Raw genomic sequence first — 26,236 nt, 5'->3', positions numbered from 1 at the left:
GCCCGCTTCCGGCGCACGCTTCCAGCGCGGGGCCGCAATACACCGACCGCGATGCCCGGGGCGCGTTCTCGGCTCTGGGTTCTGCGGGTGTGTTGGCTGTTCTTTGAGGTTGGAGTCTAATTTGTTCAAGATACTTATTTATTTATTTTAAAATTTTTTTAGTTACAGACGCGTAAGGATTATTTAGGAATACCCATTAAAGGATGTTTTATTTTGCTAAAGTGTTACTGGCGTGAAAAGAACGCAAATATCACCTGTAATTTTTGTCTTTGTTTTTAAAAATATTCTGAAACGAATATATGCTACTCAGCAGCATCATCTCGGTTCTAGAGTTCATTCATTTGGCAAACATGAGGGCCTACCTTGTTCCAGGAATTTAAAAATCGCTGTGGATGTTAAACTTTAGTGGGACAAAAAAGCAATTAATTATAAATGGTATGGAATTTATTATACAGGGATATGTGTAATGGAAAAAGTAGAGCTGAGTTGGAGGATTAAGGGGTACTGGTGTGTGGGTGTGTGGGTTAGGATGTGCTTTGCAATCCTCTTGTCACTGTATATGGTTCTTGGAGCAAAGATTCGGAGATGAGGTCATCAGTCCTGCAACATTCAGAACTCTTTGCTATGTGTATATGCATATGTGTGTGTGTGTTTTAAACAACATGGGGTCGTGCCACATATATGGGCCTATAGTTCGCTTTAAAAAATTCTATAGTATGGGCAGCCGGGTGGCTCAGCGGTTTGGCGCCGCCTTCGGCCCAGGGCCTGATCCTGGAGCCCCGCGATCCGTCCCGCGTTGGGCTCCGTGCAGGGAGCCTGCAACTCCTGCTTGTGTCTCTGCCCCCCTCCCGCCTCTGTCTCTCATGAATAAATAAAATCTTTAAAAAAATAAAAAATAAAAATTCTGTAGTATTTACTGTGTATCATAAACTTACCAGGGACACAAACCCTGCCCTCTTGAGATGCTTTTAATTGTTATAGCCTTCAAGGGGAGGGCGCCAAAATTCTTCCATGCAGCACCACTCCAGTTCTCCCCAGTACCTTCCCTTCAGGTTTATTCTGGGAGTCAAATGTTGCCTGGACTGCTCTGTATCTTCCCCCTTCATTTGTGTATTAGCTTCCAATTGTTGCTGTAATATATTACCACAAACCTAGGGACATACAACAAACACAAATTTTTTTACTTTTATTTTTACCCCACATTAATTTTTATTTTCATTTTTTTAAAAGGGCAAATTTACATTTATTTTTTTAAATAATAAATTTATTTTTTATTAGTGTTCAGTTTGCCAACATACAGAATAACACCCAGTGCTCATCCCGTCAAGTGTCCCCCTCAGTGCCCGTCTCCCATTCACCCCCACCCCCCGCCCTCCTCCCCTTCCACCACCCCTAGTTCGTTTCCCCAAGTTAGGAGTCTTTTTCTTCTCCCTTCCCTTATATTCCCTTTCACTGTTATTTATATTCCCCAAATGAATGAGAACATACACTGTTTGTCCTTCTCCGATTGACTTACTTCACTCAGCATAATACCCTCCAGTCCCATCCACGTTGAAGCAAATGGTGGGTATTTGTCGTTTCTAATGGCTGAGGAATATTCCATTGTATACATAAACCACATCTTCTTTATCCATTCATCTTTCGATGGACACCGAGGCTCCTTCCACAGTTTGGCTATTGTGGACATTGCTGCTAGAAACATCGGGGTGCAGGTGTCCCGGCGTTTCATTGCATCTGTATCTTTGGGGTAAATCCCCAGCAGTGCAATTGCTGGGTCGTAGGGCAGGTCTACTTTTAACTCTTGGAGGAACCTCCACACAGTTTTCCAGAGTGGCTGCACCAGGTCACATTCCCACCAACAGTGTAAGAGGGTTCCCCTTTCTCCGCATCCTCTCCAACATTTGTGGTTTCCTGCCTTGTTAATGTTCCTCATTCTCACTGGTGTGAGGTGGTATCTCATTGTGGTTTTGATGTGTATTTCTCTGATGGCAAGTGATGCGGAGCATTTTCTCATGTGTGTGTTGGCCATGTCTAGGTCTTCCTCTGTGAGATTTCTCTTCATGTCTTTTGTCCATTTCATGATTGGATTGTTTGTTTCTTTGGTGTTGAGTTTAATAAGTTCTTTACAGATATTAGAAACTAGTCCTTTATCTGATACGTCATTTGCAAATATCTTCTCCCATTCTGTAGGTTGTCTTTTAGTTTTGTTGACTGTATCCTTTGCTGTGCAAAAGCTTCTTATCTTGATGAAGTCCCAATAGTTCATTTTTGCTTTTGTTTCTCTTGCCTTCATGGATGTATCTTGCAAGAAGTTACTGTGGCCGAGTTCAAAAAGGGTGTTGCCTGTGTTCTCCTCTAGGATTTTGATGGAATCTTGTCTCACATTTAGATCTTTCATCCATTTGGAGTTTATCTTTGTGTATGGTGCAAGGGAGTGGTCTAGTTTCATTCTTCTGCATGTGGATGTCCAATTTTCCCAGCACCATCTATTGAAGAGACCGTCTTTCTTCCAGTGGATAGTCTTTCCTCCTTTATCGAATATTAGTTGACCGTAAAGTTGAGGGTCCACTTCTGGATTCTCTATTCTGTTCCATTGATCTATTTGTCTGTTTTTGTGCCAGTACCACACTGTCTTGATGACCACAGCTTTGTAGTACAACCTGAAATCTGGCATTGTGATGCCCCCAGCTATGGTTTTCTTTTTTAAAATTCCGCTGGCTATTCGGGGTCTTTTCTGATTCCACACAAATCTTAATTTTATTTTTTTAAATTTTTATTTATTTATGATAGTCACACAGAGAGAGAGAGAGAGGCAGAGACACAGGCAGAGGGAGAAGCAGGCTCCATGCACCGGGAGCCCGACGTGGGATTCGATCCTGGGTCTCCAGGATCGCGTCCTGGGCCAAAGGCAGGCGCTAAACCGCTGCGCCACCCAGGGATCCCCCACACAAATCTTAAAATAATTTGTTCTAACTCTCTGAAGAAAGTCCATGATATTTTGATAGGGATTGCATTAAACGATGGGATTGCATTAAACGCAAACACAAATTTATTTTCCTAGTTCTGGGGGTCAGAAGTCTGAAGTCAGTTTCATTGGGCTCCATCAAGGTATCAGCACAGCTGGTTCCTTCTGGAGGCTTAGAGGAGGATCTGTTTCCTTGTCTTTTTCTTTTTTTTTAAAAGATTTTATTTATTTATTCACGAGAGACACAGAGAGAGGCAGAGACATAGGCAGAGGGATAAGCAGGCTCCCAGCAGGGAGCCCAATGCTGGACTCATTCCAGGACCCTGGGATCACCCAGGTGCCCATTTCCTTGTCTTTTTCAAAGTACATTTGACAGCCTCTATTCCTTGGCTTATGGCCTCTACTTCCATCTTCAAAGTGCTTGACTCCATCCAACCTCTGCTTCTGTCATCACATTACCTTCTCTTGCACTGACTCTTCTTGTGTTCTTCTAAGGACTCATATAAGGCCTTACATCAGGCCTACCTGAATAATCCAGGATAATTTCCCTATTTCGCGATCTTTAATTTAGTCACATTTACAAAATCCATTTTGCTGTATCAGGTAACATTTGGTTTCTTGGGATTAGGACAGTGACACATTTGGGTGACCTACCATGTTTGGACAATCTCCTCCTCTGAGTTACTTTCTTACCTTTTGTCTGTGGAGCACAAATTATCTTCCTAGGAGATACCAGATTGGAAAGTAGAGCCTACAGATTCCAGTAGAGAAAGGTAGGCAAATGTACTTTTCTCATAGAAAGCAAAGTCATCAGCTATGAGTGAAATGGGAGGAGTTGTCAGAGGCTTGGAGAGGAGAAGCTGTGAAGTTGTCATTTAAGAAAATGGTTGGACTAAGCAAATGTAGTAGGATAGCTGGGCAGCATTAAGGGCCCACTTGACCTTAGTGGTCATAAATTGAAAATGAGACTAATCATCACGGCTATAAGTTTTTTCTCAGTCTACATCTACTACACAAGTACAAGCACAGAACAGGCAGGGAATTGGATTCAACCAGGTTTGGTGTTTTATCAGGAGAGTATCACTAGTGAGACACACACAAAAGAGTTGTCCATATATACAAAGGACTGGTAACCATAGTGATGAGCTGTGGCCTCTAAATTGGATGAGAGGTAGATGAGAACATCAGAGAGTGAGAGTCAGGGCAAGGGTGACAGAATCAATGGATCAGGGAATATTTAGGAGAGCAGTTAGGTTCTATAATCCTGGTTCTATGTCTTTTAACAAATTAAGCAAGTAATTAGCCTATATATATATACCAAATACCATACCTTTATCTTATGTAACTTTTCCATACACTTTACTGAGAGGGTAGGTTTGTGCGACTCCATTTTACAGCTTTTACATTTTAAAAGTTTCAAAAAGCATATTCAGTGTCTCATGATAAGGGTGGAAAATGGATTCAAATCTAGAGGTTTTTTTTTTTTTTTAATATTCCAAAGCACGAGTTCTTCAGAGTTGATTCCCTTTATAATTACCCTGCATTTCCATGTAATTTTCCCTTTCAGGACTTGGTTTTCTTTATTTATGAAAGGGACCCAGTAATCACAGACCTTTTCAAGGAAACCCCCAGGAAGGCAAAGGGAGTGAAAGTATTTCAGTAACTTTCCAGGGTTCTGTATGGTTGAAGATAATTACCACTGAAATGTGGTGCATTGTACTTAGAAAATGTCAGGAAGTATTGGTAGGGATGAGTTGAGGGCCCTCAGCAGGGGTTGTTATAGGGACAAAGATAATCACATTGTGTTCTGCACAGTTTAGAATCCCTGGAGAATGATCCCTGGAGAATTTCCTCCCAGGATGGTGCTGGGATCTTGGGATGTATGCTGACTGGCATTCTGCTGACAGTGATCAACTCGCCTACAAACAGATCCCGTACTCATTCACACAAACTGTATACATAAATACAATCTGTACCCCTTCACAGCATGTTCCCACAGGACCATATTCATACACAGCATGTGCTTAACACCCATTATTGTCTGTGAGAGAATACATTATTATTCCCAATTTTTTTCAGTTATGTATTTTTATTTATTTATTTTTATTTTTTATTATTTTTAAAGGATTTTATTTATTTATTCATGAGAGACACACAGAGAAAGAGAGAGGCAGAGACACAGGCAGAGGGAGAAGCAGGCTCCATGCAGGGAGCCCCACGTGGGACTCGATCCTGGGACTCCAGGATCACGCCCCGGGCTGAAGGCAGGTGCTAGACTGCTGAGCCACCCAGGAATCCCCAGGAAAGATAATTTTTAAAAAATTATTTTTTTAGGAAAGATAATTTTTTTAAAATTTTTATTTATTTATGATAGTCACACAGAGAGAGAGAGAGAGGCAGAGGGAGAAGCAGGCTCCATGCACTGGGAGCCCGACGTGGGATTCGATCCTGGGTCTCCAGGATCACGCCCTGGGCCAAAGGCAGGCGCCAAACCGCTGCGCCACCCAGGGATCCCCAGGAAAGATAATTTTAAATTTCAGTTTTCACATTTATTGTTTAGTATATAGAAAAGTGATTAATTTTTGTGTGTTGATCTTGGACACAGTGATGTTCCTAAACTTGGTGGTTATCAGAGGGTTTTCTTTTTTAAATGCTTTTTTGACATTGCTCCCATAGAGAATTATGTCATCTATAATTAAAGCTCATTTTCCTTCTTTATTTCCATTCTGTCCCTTTGTTTTTTCTGACCTACTGCACTAGCTAGAATTTCCAGCACTATGATGCGTAAGATGAGAGCAGACATCCTTGTTTGTTACTATCTTAGGGAGAAGGCGTTTGATCATAACATTTAAGTTTGTTTGTTTGTTTGTTTGTTTATTTAACATTTAAGTTTAGTGTTAACTTTGGGCCTTTGTCAATTTTTAAAAAAAGATTTTATTTATTTATTCATGAGAGAGGCAGAGACCTAGGCAGAGGGAGAAGCAGCCCTTGATCCCAGATGCCCCGAGCCCCAAGGCAAATGCTCAACCGCATAGCCACCCAGGCATTCCTGAGCCACCTAGGCGTCCCAGATCTTTGTCAGTTTGAGGAATTACCTTTCTATTCATAATTTGCTGGGTATTGTTGTCATGAGTAGTTGTTGGATTTTATGAAATTGCTTTTTCTTTTCTTTTTTTTTTTTTTTTTAAGATTTTCTTTATTTGAGAGAGAGAAAATGTGCTTACACATGAGTGGGGGGAGGGACAGAGGGACAGGGTGAGGGAGAAGCGGAATTCCCGCTGGGCAGGGAACCTGGACAGATGGGGGCTCAATCTCAGGACTCCAGGATCATGACCTGAGCCAAAGGCAGACACTTAACCAACTGAGCCACCCAGGCACCCTGAAATGCTTTTTCTTCTATCAGTTGAATGATCTTAATGTTTTTTTTTTTCTTTAGTATTGATATGGTAGATTATATTAGGTTTTCAGATACTGAACCTATCTTGCATATGTGGAATAAATTCCCCTTGACTGTGGTATATAATCCTTTTTTACATTACCGGATTTGATTTGATAATATTTTATTGAGGAATTTTACATCTCAATTAATGAGATATTGGTCTGTACTTGTTTTGTTGTTTTGATAACCCTGCTTTGGGTTATCAGGATAATAATGGCCTCATAAAATGAGGTGGGGACATATTTCCTCTTATTTTTTGGAATAGGTCGCCTAAAATTTATGTTAGTTCCTCTTTGAATGTTTGATAGAATTCTTCAGTGAAACAATGTAAGCCTGGAGATTTCTTTTTATTTTAAATTACAAGTTCAGTTTCTTTTTTTTTTTTTTAATTTTTATTTATTTATGATAGTCACAGAGAGAGAGGCGCAGAGACATAGGCAGAGGGAGAAGCAGGCTCCATACACCATACATACATACCACCTGATGTGGGATTCGATCCCGGGTCTCCAGGATCGTGCCCTGGGCCAAAGGCAGGCGCCAAACCGCTGCGCCACCCAAGGATCCCACAAGTTCAGTTTCTTTAATAGTTAATATGACCATTCAGATTATCTATTTTTGGGGGGTGGGGTAGTTTCTGGATTTCAGGGATTAGGTTCATTGCTTCCAAGTGGTCACATTTATGAATGTAGACTTGTTAGTAGTATTCCTTCTGGAGTCCTGTTTGGGGGACTCACAATATCGTAAGGAACTTTTTGCCTAAATAGTGGGACTGAGGCTTATGGGAATGTTTGTATCTGTTTTCCAAGGCAATTGATCTGCCATGTGGATGATCTAACCGTGCTTTATTTTTCTGTCTTATTTTAGTCTGCCCTACCCCTATCCAGTACCCTTTTGGCATCTCTCCTTAGCTGATTCAACCCTGATCCCAGAGAAGGGCAGTAATGGTATGTTTCCCGAGGCCATCGAGGCCCTGCTAAGCCCCCGTTTCCAGGATGTTCTTTATGTTGCCAGGGCCAGGTGCACTGGGAGGAAGTTTGAGAAGTCTTCGTTTGGGGTCTGCATCTTCTGCCTGTGGGGTCTTGGGACCTGGAGGAGCACTGGCCAGGGAGCATCTCAGTCTTGGTGTCTTGGCTGGAGAGCTCTTGGGAGACACACAACTTCCATTTACTGATTTCCTCCTGGATGCTCTGCACTGGGCTCACGGCCCAATGTTCATCCTTGCCTGTTAATAGCACTGCAAAATAGGGGTTACTCCTCACTTGTCTTAAGCTGAAGGCACAGAGAATGAGAGAGAAAGGGGACCATGACTTGCACAAGCTCCTGCTATTGGTAAATGGCAGAGCCAGGATTGAAATTCAGCACCTTGGAATTGGAAGCACTTTCACTATAGAGCATTTGTCTGTCATCTCATGTTTTCAAGGGATCTCAGATGAAACAGGCCAGAAGAGAGATGAAGAAAGGAACTTCTGTGGGACCCCTTGGACTCTGCCTCCCAGTCCAGCCTGCTGGGGGATCAAGCCAATATAGAAATGCCAGGCCATCTAGGGTGGTGCAAATGCAGGTCTGGTCACAGCGGACTCCTAGGAAAGCTGGAGAAATCACTGTTGGAGCTAGAAAAGGGAGGTCAGGGCTCCATTGTGGATGTGAGCCCTTTCCTTGGCCAGCTTGGCTTCTGGTTGGAGCAGGGGAGCACGGAACTTTCTCTGTCCAGAGCCCTGAACAGTCTAAGAATGTCTCCTGCTCTGTTTCCCAAACTGTCCCCAGGATGTGCTCCAATGCTGTATAACCATAGAAATGAAGAGGGTAATAAGGGGTCTCATCCAGTCCTCTTCACTCTTCAGACTGGGAATTGAGGCCCAGAGAAAAGAAGACAATTGGTCGAGTGCCCCCAGGCAAGCAGTGAGGCGAGAGGAAGGAAGTTAGTCCTGCGCAATAATGAAGAGCTCTTGGTGCTGCCTTCTGGGGCGGGGGGGGGGGGGGGGGGGGGGGGGGGGGGGGGCAGGTAGACAGCCCCAGGGCTATGAAAACTCATAGTTATATTATACACATTACCAGATGCACCTAAGCATTATTCCTGCACTTACTCGTTCACTTGCATTTTGGCAGAGACTCAAAGGGCAGTGGAGTGGTAAAGTTTTAAAGTGGAAAAAAGGGAAGGCTTCATTTATGCCCCGATTGCAGGCTGTTGGCAAGGGGAAAAGGGATAGCTACATAGAAGAGGGCATCCTATATGATTGGAGTATATTTGGCTTTCTCTGATTAATCCTAAGCTGGAAGTGGGGACAAATTTGGGTAACTGACAGTTATTAATCAAGGCCTGTTTGGGGGTGATTGATAGTCTGGCTGCCTGGGCTAATTGCTAGAGGTGACGTTCTGATTTCTTATAAGTCAGTCTGCAAGCAGGTTGACTTCTGGACTAGTTATTGTAGATTGTAGGTTGGTTTCCTGGGATAGTTCCTACAGGCCATTTTTATATGTGGTCTTGCCATTGTCAATTTGCATATCAGTCTCTTGAATTATTTTTTTAAGTGTGACAATGGTATAATGTAAAAAAATAAGGTGCCCATAGGTAAGATATGTACCTGATTATTTGTAGATTAAATAGGTCAGTAAGAGAGGAAGGGTGATAGATAAAACTGGCATGCTCTTGATGTTTGTGAACCTGGGTTATGGATGCATGGAGACTAGTTATATTATTCTGTGTTGTGCATATTTTGAAATTTCTGTAACAAAAACTTTTTGCTAGTGAGAATAGTAATTGTAGTTGCTTTAAGTATTAAATGAGATAATTCAAGTAGAAAGTTTAGCATGGGACTTGGCATAAGATTGAGTCATATCTTGTAGTAGACCCTTGCTGAGCATGTTTCTGGCATTATCTCATTACTATGTGAGATACTACATGGGATTATACTACACAGGCTGTTTTAGAAACTAATTTTTTTTTCGGTCAACAATGTTTTGTCAATAAGTCATGAGGATAAAAGGTACAACACAGAATACAACACAGAATATAGTCAATGGTATTATAATAGTTGTATGGTGAAAGATGGTAGCTACACTTGTGAGCACAGCATAATGTATAGACTTGTTGAATCACTATATTGTACACCTAAAACTAGATGTGCAATGTAACATTGTGTGCTGAGCCCTGTGCTTCTGAAAAGCAGCACGGGTTAAGAAATCTCTCAAACTTTTGTTCGAGAGACAGTATAGTGTGGCATAAGATAATGATGGCATTTCATTTACTGGAAGAAAGAATAGACCTTTCAATGAATGGCGCTGGAAAGATTATCCAATCATTTGAGACAAATTTAGATCCTTTCTCTTATGTGAATTTTATTAAGAATAAATTAGAGAGTATTAAAGGTAAAACATTAAGAAACAAAACATAAAACACAAAACTAAATGTTGTGGGTTGAATTGTGTCCTCCCCCTCCCCCTTCATACTTGAGGCCTGATGCCCAGTAACTCCAGAATGTAACCTTTTTTGGAAATGGGATTGTAGATATAATCAAGTTAAGATGAGGTCATTAGGGTGGGCTCTAATCCAATAAATCTAGCTGTTCTAAGAGGAAATACCATATGAAGACAGATACACAGGAGAATTCAAGCCAAGAAATTGGATTGACAGCAACCAAAGGAAGCTAGGGAGAGTCCAGGAAGGATTCTACCCAAAGTCTCAGAAGGAACCAGCCTCTCTTGATAATGAACTTCTAGCCTCCAGACAGAGAAAATTAACTTCTATTTCTTACGTTTGTGGTACTTTGTTATGATAGCCCTAGGAAACAAATGTAATTTCTGTCTTGAACATTTTATCATCCGCCATCACTTCATACCTATTAACAGTCACTCCACATTCCTTCTTCCCTCCATTTACTGGCAGGATATATTTTAATATGTTTAATACATGTTCTGTTTCTGAGAAGTGTCTTTTTTTGGACATTTTGTATAAATGGAATTATATTGTATTTTATAACTATCTTTTTTTACTTAGTATTGCTTCAAAGTTTATCAATTATGTAGCATATATCAATACATCATTCCTTTTATTGCCAGATATTCCACTATTTGGATATACTATACTTTTTTTATCCATTGCAGTAGACCCTTGCTGTAGTGCAGTGGATAAAATGGACAGTTGATGGACATTTGTGCCTTTCCCACTTTTGGCTCTTATGAATAACACTGCTATGAACACTTGTGTACAAGTTTTTGTGTAGATGTATATTTTCATTTCTCTTTGGTAGGCATCTAGGAATGGTATCACTGAGTGATATAGTAGCTCCATGTTTAAAGTTTTGAGGAGCTACCAAACTGTTTTCCAGAGTGACCACACCATTTTATGAGCCTACCAACAATGCATGAGGATTCCAATTCCCCACATTCTGATGGCTTCTTATCTTATTCAAAGTAAGAGCCAATGTTCTTCCTTGTACTAAATGGACCAATATTGTATTAGGTCATCCAGAGAAACAATGATAGGATATGTGTAATTAATTAATTAATTAGTTGGCTCATTTGGTTATAGAGGCTGAGAAGTCCCATGATCTGCCATCTGCAAGCTGGAGAACTGGTAAGGCTGGCAGTATAATTCAGTTCTACATGTGAAGGCCCGAGAGCCATGGGAGCCAATGGCTGAAAGCCTGAGAAGGGAGGAGTGATATGCTGGAGGAAGTCCTAAAGTCTGAAGGCCTATGAACCAGAAGCTTAGATGTCTGAGGACAAGAGAAATTGGATGTCTCAGCTCAAGAAGAAAGAGAATTCATACTCCCTCCACTTTTTTGTTCAACTGAGCTTTCAGTGGATTGGATTATGTCTGCCCATGTTGGTAAAGGTAGATCTTCTTTACTCAGTCTATTGATTCAAATGCTAATCTTTCTTTTCTGGAAACACTCTCACAGACATACCCAGAATTAATGTTTTACCAGTTGTCTGGGCATCCCTTAGCCCAATCAAGCTGACATGTAAAATTACATCACAAACATGATCTAGCCTTTACCTGTCTTTAGTGTTTTAACTACATTGACCTTTTGCTGTTCCTCAAATAAATGAAGCACACTCTGTAGTTGCTTTGTATCTGGTATTTTACCTGCCAGAAACTAACTTCCCACAGATATACTCCTTGTTACTTCACTTCCTTCTGACTTCTGCACAAATGATCTCTTAACAAAGGGGCCAGTCCTTACAGCTCTATTTTTTTAATTTAAATTTAATTTGCCAACATATAGTATAATACCCAGTGCTCATCACATCATGTGCTCTTCTTAATGCCCATCACCCAGTTACCCTATCCTTCCATCCACCTCCACTTCTGTAACCCTTTGTTTGTTTCTCAGAGTCAGGAGTCTCATGATTTGTTTTCCTCTCTAATTTTTCCTTCCTCAGTTCCCCACCTTCGCTTATGGTCCCTTTCACTATTTCTTATAGTCCACATATGAGTGAAACCATATGATAATCGTCTTTCTCCAATTGACTTATTCACTCAAAATAATACCCTCCAGTTCCATCCTGGTTGATGTAAATAGTAGGTATTCATCCTTTCTCATGGCTGAGTAATATTCCAGTGTGTGTGTGTGTGTGTGTGTGTGTGTGTGTGTATACCACATCTTCTATATCCATTCATCTATCAAAGGAGATCTTGGCTCCTACCACAGTTTGGCTATTGTGGATATTTTTTTTTAAAGATTTTATTTATTTATTCATGTCACACACACACACACACACACACACACAGCGGCAGAGACACAGGCAGAGGGAGAAGCAGGCTCCCTGCAGAGAGCCTGATGTGGGACTTTTGATCCCGGGACTCCACGCCCTGGGCTGAAGGTGGACGCTCAATTGCTGAGCCACCCAGGCGTCCCTATTGTGGACATTTTTAAAGCTCTATATTAAATAAGAATCCTTTTCTCTCCTTTTTATCCTGATTTTGTTGAATCTCTCTTTTTCAGATGTCCATTTGAATGTAAGATCTTTGAGGGGAGGGACATTATTTGTTTTGTTCACTGCCTTAAAGAGAAATAATATGACACCTTTTGAAACTTGCAAAGAAGACTTTATTCAAGACTTTATTGCATTGCAATATGGAGAGAACTTGGACTTAACTCCCAATACAACAGGGACAAGTGGGGATTTATAGCCAGCTGATAGGGTGAGGGAGTAAATGGAAAATGACTATGAAGAAATTGGTTAGATATCAAGGTGGGGGGAGGGAGAGTGTAATATCAAGGGTGGGGAAAGAAGAGCTTGATTGGATTCCAAGGGTTGGGGAATTCTTTTTTTTTTAATTTTTAATTAATTAATTTATTTATGATAGTCACAGAGAGAGAGAGAGAGGCAGAGACACAGGCAGAGGGAGAAGCAGGCTCCATGCACCGGGAGCCCGATGTGGGATTCGATCTGGGGTCTCCAGGATCGCGCCCTGGGCCAAAGGCAGGCGCCAAACCGCTGTGCCACCCAGGGATCCCGGGTTGGGGAATTCTTGAACTGGCTTAGTAGGATTCTTTGCTAAAATTGGGCTCACTAAAGAAAAGACAAGGCCTTCTAGAAGAGGATTCAGAGGATCCTGGCCAAAGTTTGGTTAAGGAGGGAGTCCTTGTCAAGTGCTCTAGCCTTACCATCTAGAATAGTCAGTGGCATTTAGAAGGGCACTGGTTAATCACTGTTAATGTGGTGAATAAGTGTCCCCTTCTGAGGGATAGTCTTTTAAATAAAAAGTCCTAATTGCACAAAAGAGATACATTTTCCTTCCTGAGTTGTCCAATTCCTGGAGCTTATAAGTAGGAATTTTTTTCGAGATATTTACACATTTTTCAAAAATGGATTTAATCTTATTGCATCTTCTATGTCAACAAACAGAAAATCTAGTGTTTTGGGTGCTTTTTTTTTTTTTAACGATTTTATTTATTTATTTGACAGCGCAAGCAGGGGGGGAATGGCAGGCAGAGGGAGACGGCAAAGCAGGCTCCCCACTGAGCAAGACACCAGATGCGTGCTCCATGCCAGGGCCCTGGGATCAGGACCTGAGTGGAAGGCACACACTTAACCTGACAGCCACCCAGGCACCTTGGGTGCTCTACTTTTCTAATATGCATTTTCTTTGCTTAAAATAAAAATGAGATAACTTGGAAACAAGTGAACAAATCAATCATAAACAGCTGCCCCAAAGAAACATAAACCATATCTCACAGATTTGCATGTTTCTAGCGTTGGATGCCGCCAATCTTGGCTGCACACTAGAATCACCTGGGAGCCTCAAAAAAAATCCCGATGCCAGGACTACACCCAGAGCATTAATCCAGAATTTCTGGAGCTGTGACCAAGGCCCAATTACTTTTCAAAGCTCCCCCCCGCCGGCCACGAGTGATAAGCGTAGGATGGAGACCCGGAGACCCTGAGACCGCCTGGCCAGCTCCCGAGACTACATTTCCCAGAGGCGCCGGCAGCCGCTTCCGTTTCCGGCCCTGGGGGCCTCCGTGTGAGTAAAGCGAGGCTCCTGCGAGCTCGTGGGTGTCGGCGGCCAGTACCTCGGGTGGTCGCAGTTCTTCGGCGCGCGCAGCCTCCCCGCGCTGCCCGCCCAGCTCGGTTCTGAAGTTGCCGCCACCGAGCTGGGGCTCTGAGACCTGGTGCGCCCCTGTGTTCCCCGGGATTCAGGAGGTTCCGGAGGGGACCGCAGATGTGGCTGGGGCCCCACCCCGAGGAGCCGTGCCCCAGCGAGGGGCCGCCCGAGTCTGGCGCCTGACAAAGTTTAAAGGCTTCCACTGAGGCCCGGAGATGGAGTCACTGACGAGACTTTCCGCCTTGTTGGCGAGGGTGCCAGACTGACCGACTGACAGCTGGGCCTGGAGCCTCCTGCGGGGCCAGACTGCAGACCCAGGGCCCTGGCCTGAACCACCTTCCTGTGTCCGCCCTCGTCGTGGGGAGCAGGGAGGGTGGAGGACTGCTCGTGTCCAGCCTGCAGAGAGCAAGTTCTAGCTAGTCTAGGACATGGAGGGACTTCCTCATATTTCCTTTCTTCTTTCCCAGATTGGCTTATTCAGGATTCTTTGCCCTTGCCTGGGAGAACAGTTCAGGAGACAGATGGCCCCAAGACTACCAAGAGCCCAGATCCAGGCAAGTTTGATTTCAACTTTCCCCGAGAAATTGCCACCGTTTCAAAGTGAAGTTGGGTTTATACTTCTTGCCTGGAAGATACTCTGCCCTGTGTTTGGACCAAGTTAGGTTGCCTGAGCCAGTCCTGGATTATGCAGCTTTACAGAGAAAGGACATCTCTCCCCACTGTTGTCCCTTCGTGTCGTCTTTGCCCATTTTTTTTTTTTTTTGGTTTTTATTTTTGTTTTTTAAGGCTTTTATTTATTTATTCATGAGAGACACAGAGAGAGGCAGACATAGGCAGAGGGAGACACAGGCATACCCAGGACCGGGACATTAGGACCTGGGCCAAAGGCTCAACCACTGAGCCACCCAGGTGTCCCCACATTTTTTGTTTTTAAAGATTTTATTTATTTGAGAGAAAGAAACAGAGATAGCGACTGAAATCGCACAAGTGTGGAGAAGAGGGAGATGCAAGCTCCCGGAACCCACTGAGCAGGGAGTCCTATGTGGGGCTCAATCCCAGGGTCCTGGAACCATGACCTGAGCCAAAGGCAGACGCTTAACCAGCTTAAACCACCCAGGTGCCCCAAGTCCTCTCTACCCATTACAGTTGTTCACTGAATAGACTTTTGCTACCCATGATTTATAGAGTGCTAGAAACTGAAGAATACTTTGTAGGTAAAGTATAGCGCTCACCTCAAAGGGGCCGCCAACTCAAAGAAGATGAGAAACAGGCTCATTTATCATATAAGGAGAGGCCCTAGTGTCTGAGTGATAACACACGGCACAGTGATAATAGTGCTCTTGATGTTCAGGGTGAGGGGAGGGTGGTAGTAGTGGTGGTAATCCTCTTAGTTCTTCCCAAAGATTAAATGAAGCTTGCATAATTGCAGAGGATGGAGTGACTAGGTGAAGGCTACAACATGAGTGAAGCTATTACATCTGAAACAGGAACAAACTGGGCCCAGAGAAATTGGGAAACATTCAGAGTTTAGAATGCCAAGCTAGAGTTTGCCTTTATCCTGCAGAAAACTGGGTTTTGAAGGATTTTGAGAAGTTAACAGGAGTAGTATGTATTTGAGTATTATAAAAATTAAGAGTAACAGAAAGTTTAAAAAATTAAAGATTACCCATATTCCTATCACACAAGTTATTTCATTTGAAACACTTCTGCATATGTATTTTTTAGTTTTATCCATTTTCTTCCTTTTGATATGTCATAGCCATGTCTTCAAAATTGCTCTAGTCTCATTACCATTTTTTATAGCTTCTTTTCATACTGTAGTCAAGCAGCTCAGTGACTTTGAACAAGTTTTTGAACTCTCTGAGCCTGAGTATCTTTAGCTATAAAATAGGTTTACCTTATGGATAGTCCTGGTGAAAGTTCAGATAAATGTTATATATAATGGGGCTTAGCACTGTGCCTGGTACATATTAAGTTGCTATTGCTATGAAAGGAAATTGACAAATATGTATTGTTTCCCAGTAAATTCTAGGATAAAGCTAATGTTACTTTGCATGTCTTGGAGTTTCATTTTATTTGTTGAATGACAGATCCTTGAACACTTCCAAAATGCGCCAGGCATAATTTTAGGCTGGTGAGACAGCAATGACACAGGTGGTCCCTAACCTCTTGGAGCTCACATTATAGATAATACTGACAATAGATCTGATTCTGCCAGGTAGTGAGAAATCCTGTGAAGAAAGTGAAGTGGGGGACTCCTAGGTGGCTTAGCGGTTGAGCGTCTACCTCTGGCTCAGGTCATGATCCTGAGATCTGGGATCAAGTTCCACATTGGGCTCCCTGCATGGAACCTGCTTCTCCCTCTGCCTGTGTCTCTGAGTCTCTCTGTCTCTCATGAATAAATAAATACAATCCTAAAAAAAAAAAAAAAGTGAAGTGGGTCATGAGATAGAGAGTGGTAGAGAATGGGAGAAGAGAAAAAAGAACTTTCTGATGAGGTAACATTTATGCAAAGACCTACAAAGTGAGAGATGAGCAAATGCCAGGCTCAGAGGAGGGAGCATGATTGGTGTGTTGGAAGAGCATAAGGAGGGCAGTGTGGTTGAAATGAGGGGCCACGAGGTCCCCTTATTCCTAGCTTCATTTTCTAGCTTCTTTTAATGTTTTGTTCCTGTGTGGCAAGTCTGCTTTCTTAGCATGTTGTATATTTTATTCCTTGAGCCTTTCATTAATTGTGTTCCACTTCCCTCTGCATAAACCATCTGAAATATCAGAAGCTGGCCTTGAATATGTTGCTTTCCTTTTCCAGTGAGGACTTCTTGGTTCCTTACTTCAGGGTCAAGGGTGTAAACAGTTTCCGGATGAGCAGAATTGGATTTGATTTTGCAGGGATCACTGACATTTGGGGATGTGGCTGTGGCCTTTACCCAGTTTGAGTGGAAATACTTGGATGCCACTCAGCGGGCCCTGTACAAAGATGTGATGCTGGAAAACTATGGGAATCTGCTTTCTGTGGGTAAGGATGTCTTTTTAACTCAAGATTGATTTCCTGGGCAACTGTGGGTTTTCACAGGATATATGGGGTATTTGAAAATTGTAAATGGGAGATTTTGTTTGTTTTTAGTGTAGGCTTAGAGGCTGGAGTTACTGCTCATTCTGTCCCTCAGAAAGTCAGAGCCTTACAGAGTTTAGGATGGCTGCTTTGTGTGCAGTCTAGCCCAGTTCTCTAAATTTTCCCTGTATATATCTGTAACTACATGATTTGGACATCCTGATACCACTCTCTAGGCCTCCCTGACGTGGAGATCTCCCTGAGGTTTGGGATAACTCTTGTGTTCACCAGCATAATCACATTTCTTTTTCTTTATCTACAATAGGATTTCTCTCTTCCAAACCCAAACTAATCACCCAGTTGGAGCAAGGGGCAGAGCCATGGATGGAAGTACAACAGATCCCATCAGATAATTATTCAGGTGAGTGAGGTGGGAACCATTTCAAGCAGCAGCTGAGCACAGTGAATGTTGAGGGATTCTTGGTCAGAAGGCTCATCTTAGAGAGCCCATGTCTGGGCAAGCAGGGCTGGGGCACTTGATACCAGTTTCCTCTTTTTAATGTCATTGTTTTGCCAAATGACTTACAGTTTTTCTCTTCATTCCTATGGAGAGCTGCTCCCTTCTTGAGGGCCTTAGGCCCATGACATCTCACTCTGAAAATCCTCAGTCTCCTTGTGTGCTTTTGCCCCTTCCTGTTTTCAGGCACTTGTCAGGCTATATACTTTATTTCTATCCATTCTCGATTCCTTTCAAATTCTCTCCTCGTTAGCTTAATAGATGACTACATAGGAATGTCTGGGTGGCTCAGTGGTTGAGCATCTGCCTTTGGCTCAGGGTGTGATCCTGGAGTCCTAGAATCAAGTCCTGCATCAGGCTCCCTGCATGGAGCCCACTTCTCCCTCTGCGTATGTTTCTGCCTCTCTCTCTGGGTCTCACATGAATAAATAAATGAATTATTTTTTTTTAATAAATAAAATCTTTAAAAAAATAAATGACTACATATCCCTTTCTAGCTTTAATATCCATTATCTCTAATCATATTGTAACAGTGGCAGATTCCAAGGGTAAGCATAGTTTCCTGACTATCAGATAATTACTATTTTTGGCTAACAAACTGATGAGGAAGCATTTACTTCCCTTTTCTTGTGGTCTTTTTAAATTTCTCTTCTCTGTAATTCTTTGCACTTGGCTCTCATTTTTTTCTATATATACTTTTGCATGAATTTTCTGTATGTCTCTTTCTTTGTGTCATAGTTTATTTCAAAATCTTTAAACATGGGTGTTTTTCTCACCTAAAATATTTATCCTACCAGTATTCCTTTCTTTTTTTCCCCCCAGTATTCCTTTCTTAAAAAACTGTTATTTTGCTTATATCATCCTCAGAGAAACTTTTATAACTGTATTTCATGGAAGATACCAATAATACATAATTTGTTTAAACTAGGTTTTTGGTTTTATTTTGCTTTTAATACTTTTCAGTAATTCTTTTTGTTCTTACTATGTTTAACTTTTTTCCCCTAAATTTTTGTGTAGATTCTTTTTTTTTTTTTTTTTTTAAGATTCTATTTATTCATTTGAAAGAGAGAGAGAAAGCATGAGTAGGGAAGGGTAGAGGGAGAGGGACAAGCAGAAGGGCAGAAGGGAAGGGCAGAGGGAGAGGGACAAGCAGACTCCCTGCTGAGCAGGGAGCCTGACTCCTGGCTGATCCCAGGACCCTGAGATCATGACCTGAGCCAAAGGCAGACGCTTAACCCACTGAACCAACAGGTGCCCCTATGTAGATTCTTTATAGAGTAACAGTAGTAAATCATTCTTTCTTGTTCTTTGTTCTTTCTGTTTTAATTTTGGTATTTTTTGATAGAAGGTGTTTAGAATTTAGACGTAGTAAAAGCTAACAATGTTTCCTTTGACATTTCTTCCATTTGGAAGACTAATTAATCTTTATTCAAAGATTTACAACCATTCCATGTTTTACACTTCCTACTCCTTTTTTGCATATTCAAAAATCCAATTAGTTTTTAGAAGTGCATATGGTACAAAATTCAGATGGTTCAAATGGTATGTACCCTTCTTCACATACCAGTTCCTCTTTCTAGAGGCATCTTTGTGTAAATTTATTGTGGAAATTTCCAGATATAATGTATGCTTTGCAAGAATATACATGTATTCCTTTTTTTTTTTTTTTTTAAGTACATGGTAGTACACTATTCTAAATCTTGCTCTTGTCATATCTTGGAAATCATTTCAAATACCTACATCATTTAGAGTACTGTTTTACTTTTTTTGTGTGTGTATGCTGTTTTACTTTTTAATGGCTATATAGTGTTCCATTTTATGGATGTACTGTAACTTATGTAATTAGTTCCCTATTAATGGACACAATAACTATGAATAATGATGCAATGATTATTGATACACATATCAATTCTCTGAAGTACCAGTATATCTATAGGATAAATTCTAGAAAAAGAATTTTAGGTGAAAGGGTAAATATATTTTTGAAAATAGTGGATAATACCAGTATCCATACATTTATACTCCTGTTGACAACGTATGAATGCCAGTCTGATCATACGTTGTCAACAGTGTTATACTTTTTGATAATTGCCAATCTGATAGTTAAAAACTTTTATTGTAATTTTAATTTGGATTTTTTTTTAATCAGGAGTATACTTCATGTATTTTTTTAAAGTTTGTTTTATTTTTTATTTATTTTATTTATTTATTTTTAAAGATTTATTTTTTTTACTTATGATAGACACACAGAGAGAGAGAGGCAGAGACACAGGAGGAGGGAGAAGCAGGCCCATGCCGGGAGCCCGACGCGGGACTCGATCTCGGGACCCCAGGATCCCGCCCCAGGCCAAAGGCAGACACCAAACCGCCGAGCCACCCAGGGATCCCCTTGTTTTATTTTTTAAAGAATTTATTTATTCATGAGAGACACAGAGAGAGACAGAGATAGGCAGAGGGAGAAACAGGCTTTCTAAAGGGAGCCCGATGCAGGACTTGATCCTTGGGACCCTAGGATCATGACCTAAGGCAAAGGCAGGTGCTCAACCACTGAGCCACCGAGGTGTCCCTAAAGTTTCTTTTCTTTTCTTTTCTTTTTTTTTTTTTATTTATTTATGATAGTCACACAGAGAGAGCGAGAGAGAGGCAGAGACATAGGCAGAGGGAGAAGCAGGCTCCATGCATCCGGGAGCCCGACGTGGGATTCGATCCCGGGTCTCCAGGATCATGCCCGGGGCCAAAGGCAGGCGCCAAACCGCTGCGCCACCCAGGGATCCCTAAAGTTTCTTTTATATTGTTTTATATTGACTTTTTTTGGGTTATCAACAGTAATGATAATGATGGATATGATTGTCTTTTTGTGTCTTTAATGGCATTGTGTGTAGGATTCTCCCGTTTAGCTGGGATATTAATGATGAGGAAGCATTTACTTCCCTTTTCTTGTGGTCTTTTTAAATTTCTCTTCTCTGTAATTCTTTGCACTTGGCTCTCATTTTTTTTCTATATATACTTTTGCATGAATTTTCTGTATGTCTCTTTCTTTGTGTCATAGTTTATTTCAAAATCTTTAAACATGGGTGTTTTTCTCACCTAATTATTTTGTGTTATTGTGTAAGAATTGTGTAAAGAAAGTATTTAATTCACTTATTTCATTAAGAAATTATTTTTTAAAAAGTAACCATGGGTATTGGATTTTATCAAATGCTTTTCCAGCCTGTATGGAGATATCTTTCTTTTCCCTTTTGATCTGTTAGGATAGTAAATTTTATCCTCAATTATCTTAATGACTTTGCATTCTTAATAGAACCCTCTTGGTTATGACATCATTACATTATTTTTTTTAATATGCCAGTAGATGATTCTGTTTGCTAATCTTTTGTGTAAGTTTTTGTACTGATACTTATAAAAATTTATTTACATTTTTCTTTTTTGTAGGGCCATTTTCATTAGGTTTTGATTTCAGTTTTGTGATACCTCTTAAAATTATTTTTTAGACCTTTCCTATTTTCATCCTCTGGTATGGTTTAATTCACATGATAACTGGTTCCCTGAATTCTTTCCCTGAAAGTTTGGCACGTGTTTTGTTTTTACTTGTTTATTTTTAATGTCAGGGAGCAGGGGAGAGGCACTGGGGAGTAATTATTTGGTAATATTCTCTCTTTCATAGTAACTTGTCCAAATAGATTTTTGCTCCCTCTCAAAACCATTATAAATGGTTTTGATAATTTACCATTTCCTAAAAATAACCAGTAATTCAATTTCTCAAATTTATCTGTATAGTTTTGAACAAAATCGCCTTTATGATTCTTTTTGATTTTTATGTATTTTTTAAAAGTTTACTTAATTTATTTTTTAAAATAACCTCTACACGCCATGCAGGGTTCAAACTCATGACCCTGAGATCAAGATTTGTGTGTTATTCCAACTGAGCCAGCAGGCACCCCTATGATTCTTTTTGTAATATCCTCTATAGTTATGATTACTTTGTGCTGATTTCTTACATTATTTATTTATCTTTTTAAAATTTATTAACTCTTTTGCTTTTTAAAAAAGTTCTTAGATGTATTTATGTATTATGTTCTGTTTTTTAATCTAATTTCTTTTTTCTTTTGTTTTCTTAGGTTTATTTACTTTTTCTAACCTTCTTAATTATTTACTTAATTCACTGATTTTCATTCTTGGTCATTTAATATAAATATTCAAAGCTTTAAACTTTTGTGCAGTGTTTTGGCTGTATTCAATAGTTTCTTTTTTCAACTATCATCTTTCTTAAAATTAAGAAAAATTTTTTTTAAATTTTTAAAATTCAGTTAGCCAACATACATAGTACATACTTAATTTCTGGTATAGTGTTCAATAATTCATCAGTTGTGTGTAACACCCAGTCTCATTACAAGAAGTTCTAATATGGTTTTCATGACTATTAGATATTTTACAATTTGTATTTTGATTTCTCTGATCAAAGTATTAAGAGACTCATAAGCTAGCCTTCCTTTTTCTTTCTTAAAGCCTTTAAAAAATGTAATACATATATAGAAAAATTGATAAAAAATACATATATACACAGTCGGAATTAGTATTTTTTTAAAAGACTTTATTTATTCATGAGAGACACACAGAGAGAGAGGCAGAGGCAGAGACATAGGCGGAGAGAGAAGCAGCCTCCATGCAGGGAGCCCAATGTGGGACTCGATCCCAAGACTCCAGGATCACGCCCTGGGCCGAAGGCAGACACTCAACCACTGAGCCACCCAGGCATCCTTTAATTCGTATTTTTAAATTGAATACTATGTAGCCAGCACTCAGGTCAAGGAAGAGAACACTGGCAATATTACTAAATCCCATGTTGATCCTTCCCAGTAATTAGCCATCCTCCCCTCCCTCCCTCAATCTAACACTAAAGTTTATTTGACCACTGTAATTCATTGTCTTTGCTGTGGATCAGTGATTCTTAAAACTTTAGCATGCATCAGAATGCATACTTAAGTACAATTAGAAGGCCCTTCCCTCAGGGTTTTTTATTCAGTAGGTTTGGAGTGTGAACTGAAAATCCCCGGATGGGGATCACGCCCTGAGCGAAAGGCAGATGCTCAACCACTGAGCCACTCAGGTGCCCCTGTGTGGATACATTTCTTTTGGGCATATACCCAGGAGTAGAATTTTTATTTTATGGGAAATGCACATATTAGTACATAATGCCAAATGGTTTTTCAAAAGTTTGTGCCATTTATATTTCTACCATCAGTGTGTGAGACTACTCATTTTTCCATATTTAGCAATGTTTGGTAATGCCAGTCTTTTGAAGCTAGGCATTCTTTGGGTGTGTTGTGTATCTCATTGTGGTTTTAATATACTTATCCCTTATATCTAATGAGGTTGAGGACATTTAAAAATGTTTATTGAACATTATATATCATCTTTCATGAAATATCTGTTCAGAGAACACTTTGTTGGTTACATATGCAGTCTCACCCTTCTTTCTGTGCTTTGCTTTTCACTATTAGTGGTCTTTTGATGAATAGAAATTCTTAATTTTAATGATCGCTAGTTAATCTTTTTCCCTTTCTTGTCAGTGCTTTTTGTATCCTTTTTAATAAATCCTTTCCTCAAGTTCCTAAAAACATTCTTTTGTGTTAACTTCTAGACATTTTATTGTTTGTCTTTTACTTTTAGATTTTTGAAAAAAATATTTTATTTATTTGAGAGTGAGAGCAAGTGAGAGAGAGCATGAGCAAGGTAGGGAGAGGGAGAAACAGACTCTCCTGCTGAGCAGGGAGCTCGACATGGGGTTTGATCCCAGGAGCCTGGGATCATGACCTGAGCTGAAGGCAGGTAGGTGCTCAACTGACTGAGCCACCCAGGCGCCCCTATTATTAGATTTATCATCCTCTTAGAGTTGATTTTTGTGTATGGCAAGAGGTAGGGTTCATGTTTAACCACCTCCCACATCTTACAAGTGCTAATGTCGTTTTCTTTTCCTTATTGCTCTGTAAGCTACCTTTGTCATAGTACAAGTGTCCATATGCCTGCATTTCTCTTCATATGGCTAGTTTGCCTCCACCTACCTTAACAATCAGTATCTTGAAATTTTCTCTATTTTAACCATTATGCACTAAATGTATATCCCATCAAAGGCCATTTGAAAGATCTGGGCTGTTTCTCACCCAGCTTCACTTGAATTGTTCTAAAAAAATAAGTCTTAGCTCTAGTATCTGATATATGGAATCTCTCCCCAGGCTAATAAATATAAATAATAAAAGATATAAATATATGTATATGTGTATATATAAGAAAAAATTCATTCAGTAAAAGAATTGGGCAATGTTTGTTTTATCACAGATTTGGCTCCATTAGTTTTTCAGAATCTACTTGTCAGAATCATCTTACCTATTTTCTCTTGGGTCTCATGTGTGTACTTTGTAAAAAAAAAATTGCCATTTGATTGGTATGTTCTTTTTAAGATATGTTTAAAAAATGTAGATTACAGTAAAATCTTTTGGCCTGAGAACTGTTTTGGTTCCTTAAATATTTTGTCTCTCTGAGACATTAAATATTGGTTCTCTGTTAAATTCTCAGAGAGGGGCATCTAGGTGGCTCAGTTAGTTAGGCATCTGCCTTCGGCTCAGGTCATGATCCCAGGGTGCTGGAATCGAGCCCCACGTCAGGGTCCCTGCTCTGCGGGGAGCCTGCTTCTCCCTCTCCCTCTGCCTGATGCTCCCTCTCCTTGTGCTCTTTCTCTTTCTCAAATAAATAAATAAAATTTTTAAAAATAATTCTCAGAAAAAGCTAATCATAAATTTTTGAATACATTAAAATGTTCTCAAATGTACCACCCTGTAAGAATCTGCACTAGCAATCATGACTTGCTTTGGGATACGTGGTTTTCTCTCTAGATATGTGTTTATTTTCATATTCTCATTTATTTTGGGGGATGTGTGTTTTCTGTGTTACCTGCCTAACTTGTCAACTTCTTAGATGCTCCTTGCATTCTTTAAATACAGTGTATTATATAATTCCTTCTATTTCTTTAGACTCTTACTTATTTTTATCTTTAGTGTTGCTATCTTTTCTTAGCAAGAATCAAAGTGGGGTGAATTAATTTTACACAATCCTTAAGTTGTGTAGAATAGAAACTTATTTTTATCCTGTGCAGTTCTCACTTTTAGTATTTCAACATAGAAAATGTTTGAATTAATTTTTTTTTTTTTCAGTTCAGGAGTACTGGTTTCAAACAAAGATGTCCACCATAAAGCAATGTACTTCTGAAGGATTTGGTCTGGGAGAGCAAACAAAAAGTGTCATGATGGAAAGAGGCCTGGACTGGGAGGGCAGAAGTTCCACAGAGAAGATACATTATAAATGTGAGGAATGTGGGAAAGTCTTCAAATATAATTCCTCTTTTATTTGCCACCAGAGAAATCATACTGGTGAGAAACCCCATAAATGTGATGAATGTGGAATAGCCTTTATGAGCAGCTCATCTCTTTTAAATCATCATAAAATTCACACAGGCAAGCAACCTTATAGATGTATTGAATGTGGGAAATTCCTTAAGAAGCACTCAACATTTGTTAATCATCAGAAAATTCATTCTAAAGAGAAACCTCATAAATGTAATGAATGTGGAAAAGCTTTTGGAAAGAACTCTATCCTTTTACGTCATCAGAGAATTCATACTGGTCAGAAACCCTACAAATGTAATGATTGTGGGAAAGCCTTTACTCAGAATGTAGCCCTTACTCGTCATGAGAGAATACATAGTGGAGCAAAGCCTTTTAAGTGTAATGAATGTGGGAAAGCTTTTAGGGATAACTCAACTGTGTTGGAACATCTAAAAATCCATACTGGTGAGAAACCATATCAGTGTAATGAATGCGGAAAAACCTTTAGGAAGAGCTCAACTCTTGTTAGTCATCAAAGAATGCATACAGGGGAGAAACCCTATCACTGCAATAAATGTGGAAAATCTTTCAGGTATAGCTCATCCTTTGCTGGACATCAGAAAACTCATAGTGGAAATAAGCCCTATCAATGTAATGATTGTGGGAAAGTCTTTACAAAGAGCTCAACCCTTATTGGACATCAGAGAATTCATACTGGAGAAAAGCCCTATCACTGTAAGAAATGTGGGAAATCTTTCAGGCATAGCTCTGGCCTTGTTGAACATCAGAGGATCCATACTGGAGAAAAGCCTTATGAATGTAATGTATGTGGGAAGGCTTTTCCCCAGAGTTCAGCCCTTAAACAACATAAGAAAATGCATAACAAAGAAAAAGCCATCAAATGTAATTAGTGTGGTAAATCATGCAGAAGTAGTTTATTCCTTTTGATACTCAAAGAAGAGGCATTCAACAAATCATACATTTAAGAAAAATAGTCTGTGTACCTGTATCCTGGAGAACTTCCCACTTGTGAGGATGTTCACTGTAGTATGGTTTGTACTAGTGAAATATTTGAAGAACCTAAATGTCTATCAATTTGGAAATAGTTACTATAGAACATGATATAGGAAGTAAAAAGAATGAGGTAGAGCTTCTTATAGAGCCATAGAAATATCCCCATGATACCTTGTTCAAGTTAAAAAACCAAGTTGCAGAAAATCTACATATTGTGGTCTAATTTATATTTAAAAAAATAAAGCTATTTTTATTTGTTCATATATATCCTGTGTATTAAAAAACACCTGGTAAAATAAAGTCCAAAAGCTGTTA

General features: G+C 40.0%; 1 protein-coding gene across 3 annotated transcripts; it reads left to right on the top strand.

Annotated features, from left to right (window-relative positions):
- On the top strand, positions 1-26,236 carry ZNF485 (zinc finger protein 485). 3 transcript variants are annotated; one of them, XM_035708016.2, is made up of 7 exons: positions 1-108; positions 10,933-11,238; positions 13,744-13,878; positions 14,427-14,513; positions 16,849-16,975; positions 17,337-17,432; positions 24,737-26,236. In XM_035708016.2, exons 4-7 carry the CDS (start codon positions 14,481-14,483, stop codon positions 25,816-25,818), a joined length of 1,338 nt encoding a protein of 445 aa, XP_035563909.1. In that variant the 5' UTR covers positions 1-108; positions 10,933-11,238; positions 13,744-13,878; positions 14,427-14,480; the 3' UTR covers positions 25,819-26,236. The 3 variants fall into 3 exon arrangements, with proteins under 3 accessions (XP_035563909.1, XP_035563908.1, XP_025322205.1); XM_035708015.2 differs by lacking the exons at positions 1-108; positions 10,933-11,238 and having other exon boundaries at positions 13,854-14,026; XM_025466420.2 differs by lacking the exons at positions 1-108; positions 10,933-11,238; positions 13,744-13,878 and having other exon boundaries at positions 13,885-14,513.

Source organism: Canis lupus, chromosome 28 (assembly GCF_003254725.2).
Source record: "Canis lupus dingo isolate Sandy chromosome 28, ASM325472v2, whole genome shotgun sequence".
In the NCBI taxonomy this organism is placed as follows: Eukaryota; Metazoa; Chordata; class Mammalia; order Carnivora; family Canidae; genus Canis; species Canis lupus.
The sequence above is the reverse complement of the archived record's forward strand: the minus strand, read 5'-3'. Positions and strand labels throughout refer to the sequence as shown.

What these genes read in the sequence shown, in the direction of transcription:
- ZNF485 (XM_025466420.2), top strand. Translation starts at nt 14,388, where the DNA reads ATGGAGGGACTTCCTCATATTTCCTTTCTTCTTTCCCAGATTGGCTTA. An exon ending in TACCAAGAGCCCAGATCCAG is followed by an intron (nt 14,514 to 16,848) that starts GCAAGTTTGATT and finishes TTGATTTTGCAG; the next exon opens with GGATCACTGACATTTGGGGA. An exon ending in TGGGAATCTGCTTTCTGTGG is followed by an intron (nt 16,976 to 17,336) that starts GTAAGGATGTCT and finishes TATCTACAATAG; the next exon opens with GATTTCTCTCTTCCAAACCC.